Below are 24,530 nucleotides of genomic sequence, written 5' to 3' on the forward strand. Positions count from 1 at the left end.
ATTAGTACACATACATAAGACACACTAGACTAATTTGTGACCCCACTGTCAAATGGGCACATAAAATTCCACTTTAAAAATAATTTTGTTGGCAATGGGAACAAACAAATGCTTTCCATCAACACTTGGAATCTTATGAAAGACATGAAAAGCAGGATTTGTTTGGGATAACTCCAGCTGTGTCTTGCAAAAACGAAATTGCAAATATCTATTAAAACACCAGAGAAAGTATACCTGAAGACCCATAGGAGAGACACTCAGTATAAACTATCCATTTCCCTGTGACTTCTCTCCAATACACATTGAACACGCATAATGCACACATCCCTTCCTCTCTCTTCTCTCTTTGGCTTTAGATTAGATTAGATTTACTTTCATTCCAATTGATCCGTAGTGAGGAGGTCCTCCAGGATGTGGAACATGTCAGAAAAACAACAATACACGACAAATATTTACAACTAAGACAAGTAAGCTAATGTACCATTCCATAGGTCCCAAGTGGAATGATCGTCATTTTTTAATGAACACTAAAGAGTCATTTTACAAATACTAATGCACTAAATTTAAAATAAAAAAGTTTTTTATTTATTTATAAGGTAATAAACATGTAATACAACTACTGTAATACTTATTTACAATGAACACATTACTGCACTGAAATGGTGCAGAAGTTGGTTTTACTAAAAAATTCATCAATGGAGTAGAAGGAGTTGGCCACCAATAAATCCTTTAGGCTTCTCTTAAACTGAATTTCATTGGTTGTTAAGATTTTTATGGCTGCTGGCAAGTTATTGAAAATGTGTGTTCCTGAATAATGCACACCTTTTTGTACAAGACTAAGTGACTTTAAATCCTTGTGAAGATTATTCTTATTTCTAGTATTGATTCCATGAATTGAGCTGTTGGTTTGAAAAAGTGATATATTTTTAATGACAAATTTCATTAAGGAATAAATATATTGGGAAGCAGTAGTTAGTATCCCTAGTTCCCTAAACAGGCTTCTGCAGGATGTTCTTGAGTTCACACCACATATGACTCTTACTGCACGTTTTTGTGCCCAGAAAACTTTAGCTTTGCTTGATGAATTACCCCAAAAAATAATCCCATATGACATTATGGAATGAAAGTAAGCATAGTATGCCAGCTTTTTCATTTTTATATCCCCTATGTCTGACAAAATTCGCATTGCAAACAGAGATTTGTTAAGACACTTCAGCAGTTCTGTGGTGTGCTCCTCCCAGTTGAATTTATTATCAAGCTGTAATCCCAAGAATTTAACACTGTCCACTTCTTCTATCTTCTTGTCATCACATGTTAGACATATACTCTTGGGACACCCCTTACAAGTTCTGAACTGCATGTAGTGTGTTTTTTCAAAGTTTAGTGACAAAGAATTGGCTAGGAACCAGTGATTAATGTCCACAAATGTTTTATTGGCTGATCTTTCTAAGACTACACTTAATTTGCCATTTATTGCAATGTTTGTATCATTGGCAAACAAAACAAACTTGGCATCTGGTAATGTTACTGATTAAAGGTCATTGATATACACAAGAAAAAGTAAGGGCCCCAAAATGGAACCTTGTGGGACCCCACATGTAATTAGTTCCCAGTTGGATGATGCCTGATAGCTTGATACATGTCTCTTTCCTAATAACACCCTTTGTTTCCTGCCAGAGATATAAGATTTGAACCATTTTGCAGCATTTCCCGTTACACTATAATATACTAGTTTACTTAAAAGGATATTGTGATTTACACAGTCAAATGCCTTTGACAGATCACAAAATATACCAGTTGCCTGCAATTTTTTGCCTAATGAATTAAGCACATTTTCACTGTAAGTTTAGATAGCCTTCTCAATATCAGAACCTTTTAGAAATCCAAACTGTGACTTTGACAGTATGTTATTTGAGATAAGATGGTTATAAAGACGACTGTACATTACTTTTTCGAAAATTTTTGAGAATGCTGGCAACAGTGAAATTGGATGGAAATTTGATGCTATTTCTTTATCTCTCTTCTTAAACAGTGGCTTAACTTCAGCATATTTCAGCCACTCAGGAAATATTCCACTGATAAACGACTGGTTACACAGATAGCTTAATATGTTACTTAGCTCAGAATCACATTCTTTAATTAACTTTGTTGATATTTCATCATACCCACTAGATGTTTTTGATTTTAAAGATTTTATGATGCACATTATTTATGTTGGGGTAGTGAGGGTCAAATTCATATTATGGAAGTTGCTTGAAATTTCTGGTCTGAGTTATTCCACAGCAGCATCTACCGAACCTGACAACCCCATCTTTTCAGTAACAGTTATAAAATGTTTGTTAAAAAGTTCTGCAACACTATACACATCTGTCACCAATGTATCATTTACTCTGAATGCTATTTGTTCCTCTTCATGTCTGGTTCTACCGGTCTCCTCCTTCACTATATCCCATATTGTCTTTATTTTGTTATCTGATATGACTATCTTTTCCTTGTAATATATTTGCTTTGACATCTATATTACAGTCTTTAATATTTTGCAGTATTTCTTATAATGTGCTATAGCATCAACATTGGAGATGTTTCAGATTGACAGATACAGTTTTGTTTTTGTTTTACAAGATACCCCTATTCCTCAAGTAATCCATGGCTTCTTTGTAGACTTTGCTCTAACCTTGGTAAGTTTTGGGGGAAAGTAGTGTTCGAATAAGTTAAGCACTTTATTAGCAAAAATGTTATATTTTTCATTCATGCCATGAGCACTATAAACATCAGTCCACTGAATGTCTCTGAGGACTGTCCTAAAATAATCAATTTTTGGCTTACTGATTACCCTCTTGAGCTCAGATTCAACAGATTTTATATCCTGTTCAGTATTAACATTTAACAGAAGGAACTGCATGTCATGGTCTGAGATGCCATTGACTATTGGTTTTGTAATATAATTTTGTTCATTGGACTTTTCTATAAAAATATTATCAATGGCTGTTTGTGAGCAAGTGGCTATCCTAGTGGGGAACTTTACAGTGGGAATTAAGTTGAATGATAGTGTTACTAACTCAAATAAGTTCTTATTGGAGAGTCTTTAAGGAAATCTACATTGAAATCACCAGCAACCACTATTTCTTTGTTTTTGGTTGTTAAATGGGCCAGTACAGCTTCAAGGTGGTTTACAAACAGATTAAAGTTACCTGCAGGTGCTCAATATACACTTAATATTATGAAGGATTTTTTGTGAAATTCTAATTCTGTTGCACATGCTTCCATATGTTGTTCTAGGCAAAATTTATGAATGTCTATGTTCTTAAATTTATGACGGTTCCTGATGAATGTGACAACTCCTCCTTTCTCCATTTCTGATCTACAAAAGTGAGATGCTAACCTAAACCCTGTAACACTTAAGAGTTCTATACCAGTGGTCACATGATGTTCAGAGAGGCAGATTATGTCAGCTGGGTTTGAAGACTCTAATTCATCTATGCAGATAGTTAATTCATTAATTTTATTTCTCAGTCCTCGAATATTTTGATGCAATAAAGATAGCTGACATTTCACATTGACTGAGTTAAAATTGGGTGGAGTTAAAATATCTGCTGACAGTTGAAAATTCTTAACCAATGGCTGTTTATGCTGATGTAATAAGCTGGAATTATGTTTTTTGATTTCTTTCTCAAACTGAAGGTTTCTCTGTTCTAACCGCTCTTAAAATTTGCTTTCTTTCTGTCCTCCCTACCCTAAAAAAGGGTCTTTTCTGAATCCTATAACCACTGGTATTTTACCACTCATGACAGTGCCTCCTCCCTTTAACTTTCCTGCTATTTCCCCAGACAATTTACCCTTCCCCTTCCTGTTGAGGTGAAGGCTATGCCTAGTATAATCCCACCTACCCAGAGAATCAACATGCACCACACCAATGTGTGACCCCGTACCCGACATGAACAGCCGTTCCAGCTCCAAATTAACTCTCTTGACAGAAGAGTTCAAATGAGGTCGGTCATGGCGCCCAAGAACAGATACAAACTGAACACTTGTGTGCCTCGATGCTGATGCAATCTTCGCCAGGTCACACTCTATACTGTACCCAGGATCTCTGTCAATACTGTTACCTGCCCTACCCAGTATAACCACGGTGTCTTCCTTAGTGAAATCTTTGCAAAGTGATCCTAAATCCTCTGTTACCTGCTCCAGACCAGCACTAGGTTTAAAAAAATTGGTGACCTGGTATTATGATCCTAGTTCATCCTGCAAAAGTTGGCCAACACCTCTTCCATGGGAACTACCTAACAACAACACTTTCTTTCTCTTTACTGATTTCCCTACATTCTTACTTTTCAATTTGCTGCTGAAAGTTTGTTGTGCCCTGTCTACACCTGCAACTGCTTGAGGCTCACCAGCTTCTAACTGAAGGAACAGGTCAAATCTATTTTCCACATTCACCATAAAGCTGTCAGACAAAGTTCTAGGCCTGTTCCTCCTGTTGCCTGTTGCCACTTCCCACCTCTCTTTACCCTTCTCCCTCCTTAACCTGTCAAGATCTCCCCTGGCCTTGTCTAACTCAGCCTGAAGAGCGGCAATTTTCCCCTCCTGTTCTAGTATCTTCCTATCTCTACTACAAATCCTACATAACCACTGATGAGTCTCATTTACTTCCCCTATTCCCACGCCACTACAGTCACCCACATGGAAAAAACTACAGCACCCATCACACCAAAGCCCCGAGCTAACAATTCTACGGCAAGTCAAGCACTTTTCACTCATGATAAACGTAATAGTTTATTAAGAATAAGTCAGTTAAATTACAGATAAACACGAAAATATGGTTACACAAATTTGGCCTATACGCAACTGTGTGTAAACAAAAACAAAAGTGCAAAGTTTCTGAAACAACAACTTAAACTTTACGCTACTTTCCGGAAATGCTAGTTAAATAATGAAGAGGTATGCTAAGATAAATTGCTGGAGAGAGCAAGGAACAACTAAACGAAATTCTATAGATTTGCTGCAGCAGAACGTAAACAGAAAATACGATTGTACGGTCTTTTCGCGTTTTCTGATATACTGCGTACAGAAAAATGAAACCTTTAATGGTACACTTAAACGGCACACTAATACACCTATTTACCACATAATCAGTACTAATCTATGTGTTTTATAATCTAAAATGACTTATCTTTACGAGAACACCAAAACTCGCGCTAGTCGCCTGGCTGCAGAGCTGTCCATCTACTCCTTCCCATATCTCTGCCCATCTTCCTGTCCCACTCCCTATCTTCTGTCCATCTTCCTGTCCCATTCCCTATATTCTGCCCATCTTCCTGTCCCATTCCCTATATTCTGCCCATCTTCCTGTCCCACTCCCTATCTTCTGCCCATCTTCTTGTCCCACTCCCTATATTCTGCCCATCTTCCTGTCCCTCTCCCTATCTTCCGCCTATCTTCTCATCTCTCCACTTCCTGCCCATCTACTCCTCCTCCCCTCCCTTTCTGCCCAACTTCTCCTCTACCCCTCCCTGCCCAACTCCTCCTCTACCACTCTCTTCCATTTCCTCCACCCCCTCTCTCGGTGTCCCTCTCCACCTACTCCCACCCTCTCTCTCTCTCTCTCTCTCTCTCTCTCTCTCTCTCTCTCTCTCTCTCTCTGTCCAGCTCCTCGCCCCACTCTCTCTGTGTACATCCCCTCCTCCTCCTATTTCTGCCTGTCTCCTCCTGCTCCCTCTCTTTGTCCATCTCATCCTGCCCAATTTCTATGTGTATCTGCTCCTGCCCCTTTCTCCATATCCATCCCCTCCTACCTCCGGCAAAATACGGTACTTTAGTCCCTGGGATATAGGCTGCAAGTAAGTCAATAAGGCAGGGCAGTACTACTCCCACATGACATGCCTGTCCCGAGGGCAGCCTACAAATCAGGGACTGAAAAAATCATTTCTTGCCCAATCGCCATGCCTATTGGAGCTAAAAAGATTTAACCCCCACAGTACTGACAGTCATGAAATGTACTGTTTGTATGCCAAATTTGGTTGCAATTGATACAGGTGTGTGGGAGGAGATACTGCACACACACACACACACACACACACACACACACACACACACACACACACACACTTGTCCTATAAAAACCACATTCCGTCTAATCTGTTTTCCTGCCATTAAAACTGTTTGACAAAATAAAAAAATACTGTTTATTTTGTGTAATATTTGCTCACACAGTGAATGAAACTGGATTTAAATTAAAAAAGCAGGAAAAGGAAGTTATTACATTCAACGCTATAAGACTGATCAATTCCTTTCAGTGCAGTGGTACCTTCATTGAATACACCTAACAATAATCTTGTTTAGTAATTTTGAATGATTGTTTTGAGTGATATCACCCCTTTTTGGAGTACACTATAAGTGGTCCTCTGCTGCTTCAGACTACAGACACAAGCTGCAAGTATCACAGAACGTAACTTTGTACCATTACAATTTCTGCACTTTATTAGGACTGAGAATTGTGCCACAATGCAGGAATCCCGCCCCTCCACCAGCAATATGTGGCCATAGTAACCAGTTTTTATCCTTCAAATACTAACAAAGAGATAGAGGGACTGGCCAGTACTTACTTCAGCTCAGTACAGCCGATAGATACACATAAAACAGAACTGAAAATTTACATTCCTAGCTTTCGGAACTTTGTTCCTTCATCAGGGAGGAGAGAGGGGAAAAAAGGGAAGAAGGGAAAGTGGGTTCAGTTACTCACAACCCAGGTTATGAAGCAACAGGGAAAGGTAAACAGGGAGGGTAGCAAGGATGGAGGCATGGTTGTCAGAGGGAAGCCAAAGATATTCTACTGTAAGTACTGTGCCAGCTTCAAACCAAAGAGGATGCATACAGAATTAAAGAGGTATATAGTATAAAGATAAACACAACTATGTAGGATGAAAAGATGCGTGAATGGCTAAAGAGGAAAGGGAAAGAGGAGAAGACTGAAGAGTGAATGGGAGTGAGGTTGTTTAATGTAGGTTCAGTCCTGGGGGATGGCGGGATGAAAGGATGTGTTGGAGTGCAAGTTCCCATCTCCGCAGTTCAGAGGGACTGGTGTTGGGTGGGAGAAGCCAAATGGCACATACGGTGTAGCAGGTTCCTAGGTCCCTAGAATTATGCTTGAGGGCATGTTCTGCTACTGGGTATTGGGCATCTCCTAGGCGGACAGTTCGTCTGTGTCCGTTCATGCGCTCAGCCAGTTTGGTTGTTGTCATGCCGATGTAAAAGGCTGTGCAGTGCAGGCATGTCAGTTGATAAATGACATGTGTAGTTTCACACGTAGCCCTGCCTTGAATTGTGTATGTTTTACCAGTAGCGGGGCTGGAGTAGGTGGTTGCGGGGGAATGTATGGGGCAGGTTTTGCAGCGGGGTCGGTTACAGGGGTAGGAACCTCTGGGTAGAGAAGGTAGTCTGGGAATATTGTAGGGTTTAACAAGGATGTTACGGAGGTTAGGGGGGCGACGAAAGGCAACTCTGGGTGGTGTGGGGAGAATTTTGTCAAGGGATGATCTCATTTCAGTGGTTGACTTGAGAAAGTCATATCCCTGGCGGAGTAATTTGTTGATGTTTTCGAGGCCAGGATAATATTGGGTGACAAGGGGGATGCTTCTGTGTGGTCTGGGGGTAGGAACATTGTTGTTGGACGGGGAGGAATGTTTTGCTCGGGAAATCTGTTTGTGGACAAGGTCTGCAGGATAGTTGCGGGAGAGGAAAGCACTGGTCAGGTTATTGGTGTAGTTGTTGAGGGATTCGTCACTGGAGCAGATACGTTTGCCACGAATACCTAGGCTGTAGGGAAGGGAGCGTTTGATGTGGAAAGGATGGCAGCTATCAAAGTGAAGGTACTGTTGTTTGTTTGTGGGTTTTATATGGACAGAGGTGTGGATGTGAGCTTCAACAAGATGAAGGTCAACATCCAGGAAGGTGGCTTGGGTTTTGGAGAAGGACCAGGTGAAATTCAGATTCGAAAAGGAGTTGAGGTTATGGAGGAAATTAAGGAGTATTTCTTCACCATGAGTCCAGACCACAAAGATGTCATCTATAAACCTATACCAGGCCAGGGGAAGCAGCTGTTGGGTCTTCAGGAAAGCCTCCTCCATGCGGCCCATGAAGAGGTTCGCATAGGAGGGAGCCATCCTGGTTCCCATGGCCGTTCCCCTGATTTGTTTGTAGGTCTGGCCTTCAAAAGTGAAGTAATTATGGGTGAGGATGAAGTTGGTAAGTGTGATAAGGAACGAGGTTTTTGGAAGATCTTCGGGTGGGCGTTGGGAGAGGTAGTGCTCAAGGACAGAGAGACCATGGGTATGTGGGATGTTTGTGTAAAGGGATGTAGCATCTATGGTGACAAGAAAGGTTTCAGGTGGGAGAGGAGTGGGAATGGATTTGAGGCATTCTAGGAAGTGGTTTGTGTCTTTGATGTAGGATGGGAGTCTGCGGGTGATAGGTTGTAGGTGCTGGTCTGCCAGAGCTGAGATACGTTCGGTTGGGGATTTGAAGCCTGCTGCAATGGGACGGCCAGGATGGTTCTCTTTGTGGATTTTGGGTAATAGGTAGAAGGTAGGGGTACGTGGCTCAGGTGGAGTGAGTAAGTCTATGGAAGCCGTTGTGAGGCCTTGTGAGGGACCTTGGATTTTTAGGATTTTTTGCAGCTCAGTCTGGATGGAGGGAATGGGATCCTGGGTAACACCTTTGTAGGTTGAGGTGTCAGAGAGTTGATGCAGTCCTTCTGCCACATACTCCACATGGTCAAGTACGACAGTTGTGGAGCCTTTATCCGCCGGGAGGATGACAATAGAGCGGTCTATTTTCAGCTCCTTAATGGCACGGGATTCAGCTGGGGTGATGTTGGGGGTTGTCGGGATGTTCTTCAAGAAGGACTGGGAGGCAACACTGGATGTGAGGAATTCCTGAAATGTCTGCAAGGGATGGTTTTGGGGGAGGGGAGGAGGATCCCTTTGAGAAGGCAGTTGGAACTGTTCTAGACAGGGTTCAACACTGGGTCTAGTACTTGGGGGCTGTGTTTGGGTAGTGAAGTGATATTTCCAGTTGAGGTTCCGGGTGAATGAGAGGAGATCTTTAACCAGGGCAGTGTGGTTGAATTTAGGCGTGGGGCTAAAGGTTAAGCCTTTTGATAGAACAGATGTCTCTGGAGGAGAGAGGGATCTGGATGAGAGGTTTAGGACTGAATTGGGACTGGTGATATGTGGCATTTGACTGTGGTTATAGTTGAGATTTGGTCTGTGTGGGGTATGTGCTGGGATGGGGAGATTGAGTAAGGTGGCTAGGCTAGGTTTGTTGGCTATGAGGGGGGTTTGTTGAAGGTTCTGTTGTGGTTGGTGTTTGTGAGGGATAGGGAGAGGGACCCCACTTCTTAGGTGTTGCACTAGCACTGTGGATAGTTTTTTCAGGTGGTGTGTGGCATGGAACTCAAGTTTGCAGCTGGCTTCTAGGATGATGTTCCTCAGTGTGTTCTCCAAGCAAGGGTTCGAGAGGTGGAGGACTTTGAAGAGAGATAGGAGCTGTTGGGAGTGGTGGTTACATGAAGTAGTGTAGAGATTCAGGACAAGTTGGGTAAGGGCTAAGGATCGAAGGTTCTGGAAGTCCAGGAGAGACTGGTGGAAGGAGGAATTGCACCCGGAGATGGGAACTTTTAAGGTAAGCCCTTTAGGGGTAATTCCAAAGGTTAAGCAGGACTGGAGGAAAAGTATGTGGGATTGCAGTTTGGCTATGGTGAATGCATGTTTCCGGAATGAATGTAAATAATGTGGTATAGGATTAGGGTACATAGTGGGTAACTGGTGGGTAGGGAAATTAAATAACTAAAGTTGAGATAGTAATCATAAGAAGGAGTAAAACACGGAGGGAAGGACGAGAAGGGAAGAAAGAAATTGTGTTGGTAATATTCAATACCAAAGGAAGACCACTAAATAAGAAAAATACGGAAAAAGTTGACCAGACCAAGCAAGTATGTCCAGATCAGGGGAAAAAGAACACGCGTAGCTCAAAAACAGAGATAGCGAGTGGCGAAAAAAGATCGCGCGTGCCGCAAAAGCGATCGCGCGTGCCGCAAAAAAGATCGCGCGTGCCGCAAAAAAGATCGCGCGTGCCGCAAAAAAGATCGCGGCTGGAGCAGAAATGTCCCAAAAAATTTTTCTTGTGGCAGAGAAAGATAGCCAATGGCACAAAAATATCGCCAGCAACAAGAAATCGACGGAAATGTATGATACTGGTAGGTGTGGAAGAGATTGTTGGCAGTGATTGTTGGCTGGGAATCAGCGAATAACGAACGTTAAAACTATGGAATGTTGAATAAATAAATCAATAAATAAAAAAGAGAAGAGGACTATAAACGGAACAAGATAATAGGAGGAAGATGAAACTAGCACAGTTGGTGACGAAAATATTTATTTACGTATATATAAAACACTGAAGAAGAGAAAGTGTAAAGATGACAGATGTAAGTGATAGCTAACAAAAGGGACAAAACAATGAAGGATGTGGACCATATAGGTGATCTAAATGATTAATGGAAAATCTCATATAAGATGTGAAACAAATACTAACAAAGAGATAGAGGGGCTGGCCAGTACTTACCTCAGCTCAGTACAGCCGATAGATACACATAAAACAGAACTGAAAATTTACATTCCTAGCTTTCGGAACTTTGTTCCTTCATCAGGGAGGAGAGAGGGGAAAAAAGGGAAGAAGGGAAAGTGGATTCAGTTACTCACAACCCAGGTTATGAAGCAACAGGGAAAGGTAAACAGGGAGGGTAGCAAGGATGGAGGCATGGTTGTCAGAGGGAAGCCAAAGATATTCTACAAAATTCTCCCCACACCACCCAGAGTTGCCTTTCGTCGCCCCCCTAACCTCCGTAACATCCTTGTTAAACCCTACAATATTCCCAGACTACCTTCTCTACCCAGAGGTTCCTACCCCTGTAACCGACCCCGCTGCAAAACCTGCCCCATGCATCCCCCCGCAACCACCTACTCCAGCCCCGCTACTGGTAAAACATACACAATTCAAGGCAGGGTTCAAATGGTTCAAATGGCTCTGAGCACTATGGGACTCAACTGCTGAGGTCATTAGTCCCCTAGAACTTAGAACTAGTTAAACCTAACTAACCTAAAGACATCACAAACATCCATGCCCGAGGCAGGATTCGAACCTGCGACCGTAGCGGTCTTGCGGTTCCAGACTGCAGCGCCTTTAACCGCACAGCCACTTCGGCCGGCTCAAGGCAGGGCTACGTGTGAAACTACACATGTCATTTATCAACTGACATGCCTGCACTGCACAGCCTTTTACATCGGCATGACAACAACCAAACTGGCTGAGCGCATGAACGGACACAGACGAACTGTCCGCCTAGGAGATGCCCAATACCCAGTAGCGGAGCATGCCCTCAAGCATAATTCTAGGGACCTAGGAACCTGCTACACCGTATGTGCCATTTGGCTTCTCCCACCCAACACCAGTCCCTCTGAACTGCGGAGATGGGAACTTGCACTCCAACACATCCTTTCATCCCGCCATCCCCCAGGACTGAACCTACGTTAAACAACCTCACTCCCATTCACTCTTCAGTCTTCTCCTCTTTCCCTTTCCTCTTTAGCCATTCACGCATCTTTTCATCCTACATAGTTGTGTTTATCTTTATACTATATACCTCTTTAATTCTGTATGCATTCTCTTTGGTTTGAAGCTGGCACAGTACTTACAGTAGAATATCTTTGGCTTCCCTCTGACAACCATGCCTCCATCCTTGCTACCCTCCCTGTTTACCTTTCCCTGTTGCTTCATAACCTGGGTTGTAAGTAACTGAATCCACTTTCCCTTCTTCCCTTTTTTCCCCTCTCCCCTCCCTGATGAAGGAACAAAGTTCCGAAAGCTAGGAATGTAAATTTTCAGTTCTGTTTTATGTGTATCTATCGGCTGTACTGAGCTGAGGTAAGTACTGGCCAGCCCCTCTATCTCTTTGTTAGTATTTGTTTCACATCTTATATGAGATTTTCCATTAATCATTTAGTTTTCATCCTTCCTGTCATATGTTCAAAACCAGCATGTCCAGAACCTCAGGATGTATGACTCGGCAAGACTCACCGGAGGAGAAACACCCCTCTGAAGATGTCCAGCGCAGCTCTGGACGAAACGTTAGGAGCTGAAGAGTTTCATGGACCACGACCTTACATCCCGGAAGGTTTACCAGAAGATATGTCATCCGGTCGTGAAAGCCTTCATACTTAAATGCATGAATTACTGCTGGTAAAAGTATCCGAAAGCCACACACCTTGAAGTAATCCACATTATTCACACCATACAGTGCCAGTACTTGAACACCAGTATATACCCTTACATTAAATGTTGAGGTAAATACCAACTGGCGGTATCAATTTGAGGATTATGAAGATATGTAGCTCTCACTGTTACTATCCTTCTTAATGGCACCAAATACACATTTAAGTAGTTTTATCACTCAGTTGTTAGTCGATCAGCTGCTTCACTTCATTTTATTTTAGCATATGAATAACATCCAGAGCTTGTTGACATGTAATCATTCTTTCCTTATAAGCTACACATTGTAGCTACACATATTACAAAAGAAATAAATAAGTAAATAGATTGTGACAATTACAAAAATCTGAAATACTCTAGCCACAAGAATGTAAATTTAACTTCGCCTTTTTTCATAATGGCAGCATACTGTATTTAATTTTCTAAGAAGATGTAATTTTTAAAATTTTAATTCATTTTTTTAAATGTTTGTATTTAATGTCTATTTATGACACTAGAGTTCAGTCTTTTGACATTGACAAGAACAAATAACACAGGTGTTTCTTGGAAAAACACAACAATGTTGCTCAAGAATGTATCCGTACACATTGAAATTTTGTCACATTACCTACAGTTCTTAACTTGTACCATTTATGGATATCGAAGAAAATATCTCATTATTTTTGCCAGTATTATACCAAATGTAATGTTCCATTTATGAATTTTTTGAAATTTTAGATTCATTTTGATACTAAAGGAAAATATCAAAGTGCATGCTCCATTTGTTTTAACAAATGTTGAAACATTATGTAACTACAGGTATATGTTGTTCAACAAAAGACGTTCCTTCACTTTTGAGAATCTCTGCAATCAGTTATACACTGGTATAGCTCTAAGATAGTTTTATAAAAATTTGATTTCTTAAGGGAAAAAACACAGAATTTTAAATAAATAATCCTTTTTGTAATTTTGAGTTTCAACCTCCTATAATTTTTTTCACTACTGTACTTCATTTTATAATTCAATTTACATATGATTTATATCATGCTCATGTAATTTTATTGGTATTTTGCAGTCATATTAATGACAATTTTTGTGATATTTTAGATGACAAAAATTTGGCGCAGCTGTTACAGGTTGTTTTTGAATTTCATATACTAAAGCAGCTCTTACTAGGGCAACTGCAACCCCTCCTCCCCCTCCCCAATTATAAATGCCTCTGCATTTCTCTGAATGGTGCCAACCATCACGTCAGTCTCATTCGTACCAATTAACTGCAGACCATTGTAGTCAACGTATAGGACATAGCTGAAGGCTGTACTTGGTAACTTTGCTCCCCAACACACATTAACCATCCCCATTGTGGTACAAAGGCAAGAGATTCCCACCTAGCTGCTGACTTCTGGAAAACTAAGTGAGGTGACCATTTATGGATGAGAGGGTGCCACGTATGCAGATCCTCTAGGGATGACAGCCACCAAGATGTCTGGAAATTTCATTGACATTATCATCAATGGCCAATCTGTCTGATATAAAGTAGCAGAATAGGATGACATTTAATTATATCTATGATTCCAACCATTTTGATGTATATGATAAAAAATCATGACATTTACTCAAAATCAACTAAATGGTTGAGCATGCATGTTAACTTTGTTAATTCACTGAATTCATGAAATTAAATCATCTGAAGAGTAATTAACATGAAATATGATTAATGTATCATGAATATCTAGTCACTAACTGAAAATTCATTAAAACCCATGTAAACAAATGTTTAAATTAATATTCAGAAAATTTGTACATAGAGAAATTATAACAATTATTATTCAGCTTCTCATAAAGATGCAACGAAATCAAATCTTTATTTTCAAAATTATAAATGAAAGTAATTCAAACATTATTGTAGAAAGGTATCTCGTGTAATTTGGCTATAATGATCATGATATTTTGGCTTGTTAGCTGCCTTATAAAAATTGTAACAAAATGTAGAATCAAATTCTGTAACCTGTTTTGTAAAAACAATCAAATTTTGATTGTAAACTTTAAAAAGTATGTTTGAAACAATGTATGCTGTAAATTTGTGTTTGTTAAAAGGTATATAAGGTACAGCAGCAGTAGCTATAGCAGGTGAGTTTTACATCATCTTTTTAAGCTATGTCAATTAGTGGTGCAATAAATAAGTTTACTGTTTTGGCTCCATTACTTGAATTAATAAACTTGATGTGCAATTCTGTTTTAACAGAATGGAGCCATAATGTTATTTTTAGATGAGTTTTCCTGCAGGATCACAAACAGTCATAGACTGCGAAATATCAGTACTTTCAGTTGATGGAGCTGTTCCTACAAGCACATGTAACAAAGATTGCTCTTTGTGTTTGTATGCTGTTGAAAATATTGTTATTATGCCATCATCAACATGCGAGTTCTATTCATCAGTAAAGGTGCTCAGTTAAACTGTGAAGCTTTTGTCAATAGCAAAAGGCTGCTCAGGTTCACAAAAGAAATCTACATGTGTGTGACAAACATAAGCATTCTAGGCAGTCAAGAACTACTTTCGATCACTTATTGTCACAAGTAACCACAACTCTTTCCTAGAGGTAAGCATGTAGGGACAGCTGAACCAGTCTAGGAGGGGATCATTGAATAATTGTGCTCCACTGCCCAATGCCACTACAGACAATAGGGGAACTAGGGATGGGAGGGGGGAGCTGTGGCAGATGCTGTGAGATAGATAACAACCATCCCACAAAAGCCTAATGTGAGTCTCAAGATGTGAGGAATCTAGGAATATATCACACATCCTGTTGTGGCATAACAAGCTAGTCATGCCACACTGAAAAGGGAGCCGAAAGGCACGCGTACACACACGCCGACTGGCGTCAAGTCTGGAACAAGATACGTTATGACTGCTATAAAGAAAATACGTAGCTTTGGAATATACTTAACTTTATTCTTTGTTGGTTTGCAAAGTTCTTCTTGAGACATTTATACGATAACTCTCAAACTAGGTAAGGCTAATGGCGCCTTGCTAGGTCGTAGCCATGGACTTAGCAGAAGGCTATTCTAACTGTCTCTCGGCAAATGTGAGGAAGGCTTCATCCGTATTGTCGCTAGCAATGTCGTCCGTACAACTGGGGCGAGTGCTATCCCGTATCTCGAGACCTGCCTTGTGGTGGCGCTCGGTCTGCGATCACACAGTGGCGACACGCGGGTCCGACATGTACTAAACGGACCGCGGCCGATTTAAGCTACCACCTAGCAAGTGTGGTGTCTGGCGGTGACACCACACATCCTATGTATTGCTCCCTCAAAAACCTCAAAACCAAAATTAGACTAACTGTATTGTGCACAGTGGCATTAAAGCAGTCACTCTTTCTGCAACCCTTAGGCAATTCGAAGGTGAAGAAACCTAAATCAGCAGTAGTATGGAAAGTACCCTGTACCATGCACTTAACAGCACTTTGCAGAGTACAAATATAGATACAGATATCAATATAGATAGTGTGAATGTGATGTTTCACATATGGTAGAATTTTTGTTGTGTATTTTTGCTTAATCTGATCTTGATGCCAAACGGCCAGGCACAGATTAGGTCTTCTGAGAAAAGTTTCTAACCTGAGAATGTTGGGCCTGTATTTACAAATGAGGCAGTTCATACCTGAAACACTGATTTATATTTGGCTGCACCTTGGATTGGTATTCTTTTATTTACATATGCTGTAAGGACCCAGTGCATAGGATAGGATTGCATGCTATCAGTCAGCTTTCAGGGTTCCAAATTTACTAGGGATGTGGTTGCCCAGTGTCTGCATCAAACTTAGCTTATGTTCTGAATATGCTTATGTAGGTGTAGGTGTGTTTGTCTTGAGGTCAGATGACTGCAATAATGGGAACTGATAGGCAGCAACAACAAATGGTTAGCAAATAATTTGGACTTTATGTCTACAAGCAAAAGTATCGGAGTTACCATTAAATGGAACAGAAGTGCAGAAGGGATTTTTGTGGTTGCAGCAAGTTCAATAATTGAGTAGGTGGCAGTTTTGACATAATTTTGTGGTGGTAGCTGGGGGTGCAAGCTGCTGAGTTTGTTTGCCTTTCTTAAGTACTGTGTAAAGTGAAGAAAATCATGTCATCCAGTCCTAAAAAGTCTTAAGTATATTATGTGTTCCCTCACTGTATATATAAGAGCTGATTATCTTTGCACATCGTAGGGAATCAATTTCAACATGATTAAAACACCATAAATGAAAATAGTTTTATGCTGCCCATCCACTGTTTAAAACTTCAGGCTCAAACTCTGACTTTAGGCTCAAACTCTGCAGTATACTGATATGAAATGAAAAGCATTGTTCAGTATTAATGTAGAAACATTGAAAAAAATCTTGTGTGATGAACTGGTGCAGAAATGTTACTATTCAATTTAGGAGTTCATGGAGGAGGATCTGACAGTTTGAGCACAAGAGAACAAAAAGGTAATTAGGATGTTGTAGTTTCTTATTTAAAAAGTAATGGTGTTATGTATCAGTTATGTAGGTATCAGTATATTACACTATTGATTTTAAGGAAAACTGTTAGTAAATTGTTGTGTTTTGATGAATCTCTTATGCATCAATTAAATGACTTGAAAGTATGCATGAGACAATAAACTTCTATTCTATTACATTATGATGTAACTTTTATGCCATTGTGTACCTTCTAAGTAATGCTTTTTATAAGTGTTTGCACTTGATTTGTTGCCTCAAATATAGGTGCAAGGGTTATTACAGTCTTAAAGAAGAAGTTTTGAAATCTTCATTGTCTTTACTTACAAGGCCTCATAAGGCACATGCTGAAGTATCACATGTTTGAACATTATAAAGACATGATGTGTACCATAACCAACTATGATACACTTAAATTTGCAATTTTCACTCACTCTAATTAAGGAAGTAATTTGTTGTGACTCGCCGATCATTCAAAGTGCCGCCGCACAATTACACGCGTCCTCTACATGCGGCGCTGTCTGCCAGCCATGCAGCAGCTGCACCACCTAAGCGGCCAGCCGAGCAGCGGCCACTAGACTGGGACTCAGTGCTCATTCGAATGCTAACGTGTACACATGTCTTGCTTGTCAACTTACTCTGTGACTTATATGTGTTGTGTCGTTCTGAAATATATGGGTTAAACTTGACGTTATAACAATTGGCGACGAGGATGGGATTTTTCCTTTTCACCGTTGACCCACAGGGTTCCATGGCTACTGTCGAGCAACTATTGCAAAATCTCCTTGAACAGCAAACGCTTCTAACAGCGGCGATTCGCGATTTCGTCGCGGCGTCAAATGCGGGGTGTTTCTCGTCATTGGCTATACCTCCTTTTCCTCCTTACGATGAGACAGTGGAAGACTGGTCTGATTATGAAAAACGTCTTCGACAGTGCTTCTTGGCATTTCATGTCACGGATGAACAACCATGTAAGTCTCTGTTCCTTTCCTGGATTTCACCTCAAATGTATTGGTAGTTGTCGCAATTGGCTCCTTTGAAGGATCCTGCGTCTTTGTCCTTTGCTGAAATGTGCTCACTTCTGTCTGTCTATTTTCAAAAGCAAACGCATGTGGTAGCCTCTCATGTTGCCTTTTATCATTGTCAAAAACAGCCACATCAATCCTATCGCACTTGGGCTGCTGAACTTCATGGCCTCAGTCGAAAGTGTCAGTTTGTTACTGATGTTCACAAAGAATCCTATGCCGATTCCATGGTACGGGATGCTATTATCCGGTCGGCGCCCGACAAAGAAGTTCGGCAACGTGCCCTTCAGTTGGCGAATCCGACTCTAGATGAAGTTCTCTCCATTGCGCAGTCTTTTGAAATTTCTCGCGCCCCTGTGGCACAAATAGAGATGTGGGGTGATGTCAGGGAAATACAACCTCTGTGTGCTGTTGATGACGCGTACGGCGCGTCCCCGCCGGCCGATGTGGCCGCAGTGCACTCCCATGCGCAGCCTCGGCCTAGCCGTAAACAACCCGCTAAGACACTGCAGCAAAAACCCTGGCAACTTCCTTCATATCCGCGGTGTTTTACGAAACATTCACGCGAGGATTGTCCCCAACGTTGGGCTGTGTGTCACAATTGCAAAAAGAAAGGTCATGTGTCTTCCATTTGCAAATCTGACCGCATACATGATGTTCATGAACATGACTCTGATTCTGTGTTGTCTGTCAATTGCACTTCTTCCCTTTCAGGGAAGTTATTCCTCACTGTCCAAATCCTTGGTTGAGATGTTCGCATGCAAGTGGATACCAGTTCTGCTGCCACTATAATTAATTCTCAGACATATCTTCAGTTGGGTTCTGCACTCCTGTCACCTGTCACTCGGCAATTACAGACGTACAATAAACAGAAGATTTCTCTCTTGGGACAGTTTAATGCTGAGGTATCTTACAAATCCATCATTCGCACTGTTCCCATATTTGTGGTCGACCAGAGCAATGCAGAAAATCTTTTTGGTTTCGATGCCTTTCGCGTTTTTGGGTTCTCCATAGATGACTCTGTCAATATTGTCTCTGATGCTATTCCTTATACTCAACTGGATTCCTTGTTGAGGACATTTTCGTCCCTTTTTTCTCTTGGGTTAGGCCATGCAAACGACTTTGAAGCTCATATCACGCTCAAATCCACTGCTCGGCCTAAGTTTTTCAGGCTCAGCCCATTCCTGTGGCCCTTAATGATCGGATAAAATGGGAGTTGGATCGTCTCACTACTTCAGAGGTCTTGCTTCCTGTCACTTCCAGTGAGTGGTCCTCTCCTGTCGTTGTCTTTGCTAAGCCAAATGGTGATATTCGTCTCTGTGGCGATTTCAAAGCCACTGTAAATGCTCAATGCCTCATCGACACTTACCCTATGCCCCGTCCTGAAGAACTGTTCACTAAACTTGCTGGAGGCCAGTATTTTTCTAAAATTGACCTGTCAGAAGCTTATCATCAACTTCCTCTCAACGCTGCTTCCCGGCAGTTTCTGGTCCTTAACATGCCTTTCGGCCTCTACCAATACCAACGCTTGCCATTCGGGGTTGCTAGCGCCCCTGCTCTCTTTCAGCGATTCTTGGAACAATTATTGCTCCCTGTCCCTGGGTGTATCAATTACATGGACGACATTGTTGTCACTGGCTCCACCACTGAAGAACATCTTCAAAATCTCCGCACACTTTTTCATGTCTTACAGACTGCCAGTCTTAAGTGTAATCTTCAGAAATCACAATTTTTTCAGGCATCTATCACGTACTTGGGGTTTCAACTCTCTCGGGATGGTATTCGTCCACTTCAGCAAACTGTCGCTGCGATCGATGCCCTTCCTCGCCCTACATCTGTTAATGAACTGCAGGCCTTCTTGGGGAAAATAGCATACTATCACAAGTTTTTACCGTCTGTGGCTTCGGTGGCTCAGCCGTTGCATCGCCTGTTGCATAAAAACGTGCCTTTTCACTGGTCCGCGTCATGCGAAAAGGCTTTCCAGAAATTGAAGACTATGCTGAAACAGGCCCCGTGCCTGGCTACTTATCGACCTGGCCAACATCTTGTTCTTGCCACAGACACCTCTCAGTACGGGGTCGGTGCAGTCCTCGCGCACCGTTTTCCTGACGGTTCAGAACAACCCATTGCTTATGCCTCCAAAACGCTCACGGATGCCCAACAAAAGTATTCTCAAATTGAGAAAGAAGATTTGGCCATTATTTATGCTCTTCATAAGTTTGGTGTTTTTCTCTATGGCTCAAAATTTCATCTTGTTACGGATCACAAACCACTTGTTTTCTTGTTTCATCCATCAACGTCACTTTCCGACAAGGCTGCACACCACCTCCAGCGTTGGGCTCTTTACTTGTCTCGTTTCAATTATGAGATTCATTTCCGGCCAACGGCTCAACATGCAAATGCTGATGCTCTGTCTCGCCTTCCCATGGGTCCTGATCAGGCATTCGATAGGGACAAACTTTTGTGTTTCCACCTGGATGTTGCCAAGCAGCGGGTTGTGGATGGGTTCCCCATCACTGGAGACAGGCTGGTGGCTGCTACTGGTTCTGACCCTACCCTCTCCCGGGTTTCACGCTGTATTCAGAAGGGTTGGCCAGATCACCCATCCGCTAAGACTTCTGATTCATTGCGGAACTACTACGCTTTGTGCTACCGCCTCACGGCTAGGGATGGTGTTATCCTCCTCTCCACTGACAATGCTTCGCCGTGTGTTGTGGTACCTGCATCTTTGCGTGCTTCGGTCTTGCGCCTCCTTCACCAAGGGCACTGGGGTGTGTCTCGCACAAAATCTCTGGCGCGCCGTCATGTGTACTGGCCTGGCATCGACTCTGAAATAGCACACATGGTCGCTGCCTGCGGCCCTTGTGCGTCACAGGCCGCTGCCCCGAAGTCATCTTTGTCACTGTGGTCTTCGCCTGAGAAGCCCTCGGAGTGCATTCATGCTGACTTTGTGGGACCCTTTTTAGGTACTTATTGGCTCCTCGTAATTGACGCCTACTCTAACTTCCCTTTCATTGTCCGTTGCACGTCACCTACCACCGCGGCAACCACCAGTGCTCTTGCCCGCATTTTTTCTTTGGAAGTCCTCCCCTCTACTCTTGTTACTGATAATGGTCCACAATTTGTCTCATCCGAATTTGCGGATTTTTGTGCTCGTCACGGCGTTATGCATGTCATGGCCCCGCCGTTTCATCCACAATCCAACGGTGAGGCTGAGTGACTGGTCCACACATTTAAGGTTCAGATGCGGAAACTTCTGACTTCTTCTGCTGCTGATGATGCGCTTCTCCAGTTTCTGGCGTCTTACCGTTTCACCCCCATGGGCGACCACAGCCTGGCTGAGCTCTTACATGATGACAGCCCCGCATGCTACTTCATCTTCTGCGGCCTTCCACCTCACGGCCGCGGGTGCCTTCACTTGGCCAGTTCACCACTGACAACCTCATCTCGATACGGGGATATGGCAGGCGGCCAAAATGGAGCCCAGGCCGCATCTTAAGACACCGTGGCAGACGCCTGTATGAAATCCAGACGGACACGGGTGTTGCAGTGCATCATTCAGACCAGCTTCGGCCTTGTGTGCCAGCAACGCCTGTTCCGAATGTCGCTACACCACGTTTGGCTCTACCTGACGCTCGGGATCTTGGCATATCTCAATACTCACAACGCAGCCCTCTCACCATCATCGCGATGCCAGCACAAGAACGGACGCCACCAGGAGATGTGCCAATGCAGGAACCGGAGGACCATCCTCTGTCAGAGCAAATCTACTTGCCTCCTCCTCCAACGGACGCTGATACATCGCCTATGTCTCCTGTCATATCAACTGGACTTGCCGCAACGGGCAGATTGGTGCATGGGGCCCCAGCAGATTCGACCCCTACGTCTCCTGTCATTTCGACCCGTTATCATCAGGGACACTTCCGTCCGTATGGGAAGCCTCCTCCTCGAGATTCTACGGCAAGTCAAACAATGCCTATGGACGTTAGCCATCTCCAGGACACCTCCATCAAGACCAGTGCAACAATTTCAAAGAGGGGAAAAGTGTTGTAACTCGCCGATCATTCAAAGTGCCGCCACACAATTACACGCGTCCTCTACGTGCGGCGCTGTCTGCCAGCCATGCAGCAGCTGCACCACCTAAGTGGCCAGCCGAGCAGCGGCCGCTAGACTGGGACTCAGTGCTCATTCGAATGCTAACGTGTACACATGTCTTGCTTGTCAACTTACTCTGTGACTTATATGTGTTGTGTCGTTCTGAAATATATGTGGTAAACTTGACGTTATAACATAATTTTTGTCAGTTTCAAAATATTTCAATATTGTTTTTCTGAAGGGACTCAAAACTCATAGACACTAGGTTTATTTATTTCACAGCACAGATGTTGCAACAGTAGAAAGATGTACTGCCTTTTTGACCAGCGTCTCATTCTTAGAAGAAAAGTTTAGGTTTTGTGTCTTTCATTGATAACTTCCCACCTGTCCTTGACAAATGAAAATTCTTGCAAAATGTGGCATGAATGCCACTGGGACAAATTTCTGCTGTTTTTACTACTGCTATTGCAGCTGCTGCTACTGCTCCAAATATTTCTGTTTCTCTCTAGGGGCTGTTGATGCAGGTACTGTAGTATGCTACAGTATGAATTAGTGTTTATTATTGTAGAGAATTTGGAGGTCATTTGAGGATTAAAAGTGCAAAAAAGAATTAATAATATAAATAGACACAATAAGACCAATATTGAGACAAATGTACACAAAACAATTTCGTAAATACATCGCGCATTATGTTAATTTTCACTGATGGATATACACGTATTCCCCATCACACTATTTTCTGTTCTTCATTTGTATGTTTAGAAGTACATTTAGATCTGTTTTTAATTGATAGATTAATTGCTTCCCAACATTCCGAATATTATATTGAAAATTTTATTGATTTTTATAGAAAACACTTTTTTGTTGTTGTAGCTGTTGTGGTCTTCAGTCGAGATACTGGTTTGATGCAGCTCGCCATGCTACTCTATGCCATGCAAGCTTCATCTCCAAGTTGCACCCGATATCCTTCCGAATCTGCTTAGTGTATTCATTTCTTGGTCTCCCCCTATGTTTTTTACTCTCCATGCTGCCCTCAAATACTAAATTGGTGATCCCTTGATGCCTCAGAAAATGTCCTACCAACCGATACCTTCTTCTAGTCAAGTTGCGCCACAGATTCCTAAATGTATGACCTGCAGGAAGATCAGTTATTCCACTGTCCCAGCTGCTTGGCTGCTTGACCATATACATATATGAAATCGCATCACGTACAATGTTGCTTATTGCTTTACAAAGAATATTTCAGATACTGGTTGAGTCACAGGTAGCCACTACTAAGACTGCATGTCAACAATGTTGCCTTCACCAGAGGGCACCTAGTGCTGTTCATGGGTTCACTAAAAGTAATGACCAATGACCTTTAGATGCCACCTTCTAGTGATATCTGCTAGATGGTATCGCTGTCCTCTGAGGACATCATAGTTTATATCCTGCACAACAAGGTTCAACAGACATCAGCTGCAATTCACTTAGCAAACTTACACTTGGTGTTGTCCTCCAGCTGACTGTCAAAGTGCTAACCTATTGTACATACTGGTTAAGACAGAGAAGTGTGATCACTTTCTTCTGTTATTCAGACATTAGTAATGAAATAACCTATAAATCAGTTCACTTCTTCACTTCCTGCTTTCATTGAAGTTACTCCTAGTGGAAATGTTACTGTTAAATTCAAAGCACATTGTTTAATACCAGCAGACAACTCCGAGCAATCATGTCTTCATAACTTTTCCCTCATAATATATAACTGAAAGTTTGGTAGACAGTTATATCTTTTATCTTTTTCTTTTACTTTATTCAGAACATTTGGCTTTCTTGAAGTCAGACAACATTCTTATGGTTATTGTTGTGTTGTAGATATCTACACTCATCCAGTTTCCAAGCATATATTTTACTTTCTAACCATCACACTCATCAGTTAAATACTAATAAGTAGGATTAGTGGAATATCACTGAAAATGTTTATTATGTCAGACCATGACTTGACTGCAGTTCCCTGCCTTTCACAAAAAGCATTCTTCCAGTCAGCTAGATGTGTCTTGCAGTCCAACTCACAACTTGGGCTTGATATTATCTTTTTTCTTCAATTGCAAAACTCACAGAGGCTCCCCCAAAGGACTAACATGTTTGCAAGGAATTTGGCAGAGCAGTTTGGAGAACATCACAAACTGTTAAGTGCCAGTGAGCTTTGAAAGGGAAAATACAAAGAAATTTTGTACTTTATGAGAAATCTGGACAGTGAACATTGGAAGCAATGAGCAAATGTTTCTTAGATGTATTAGATATAAATCTCAGGTACACTTTTGAGGGGTATTTTGTTTGGATGAAAAAATTTTGGGTAAAATACTATTATTCAAGTTGATTAAATTATGTGTTAGCTTCTTGCTTGCATTTTTTTCTGTGATTTGTAACCTCCTTTAGAGAGTCAAAACTCTTACTTATCCCCACCTGCTATTAATTGTGCAAAAGACATATTTTACAATTACCTACGTTCTTTCAAATTTTCAGGAACAAAGGAAAGCTTGTGGAATACCGTTCCCCCTAAGACAGCTCAGAGGGTTCTGGCTGGTATGGTGAATGAATCTTTATCTATTCTTACAGTTCGATATACACAGGTATTGTTAATAAA

The 24,530-nt window shown here is 41.8% G+C and overlaps 1 protein-coding gene across 1 annotated transcript in view; it reads left to right on the forward strand.

Annotated features, from left to right (window-relative positions):
* Nucleotides 1-24,530, forward strand: part of LOC126477267 (uncharacterized protein KIAA0825 homolog) — a 177,721-nt gene that overhangs the window by 54,014 nt on the left and 99,177 nt on the right. The window contains exon 3 of the mRNA XM_050103604.1: nucleotides 24,410-24,516. Within this exon, the coding sequence (XP_049959561.1) occupies nucleotides 24,410-24,516 (107 nt within the window). The remainder of the gene's footprint in view (nucleotides 1-24,409; nucleotides 24,517-24,530) is intronic.

Source organism: Schistocerca serialis, chromosome 1, assembly GCF_023864345.2.
Source record: "Schistocerca serialis cubense isolate TAMUIC-IGC-003099 chromosome 1, iqSchSeri2.2, whole genome shotgun sequence".
Taxonomy (NCBI): domain Eukaryota; kingdom Metazoa; phylum Arthropoda; class Insecta; order Orthoptera; family Acrididae; genus Schistocerca; species Schistocerca serialis.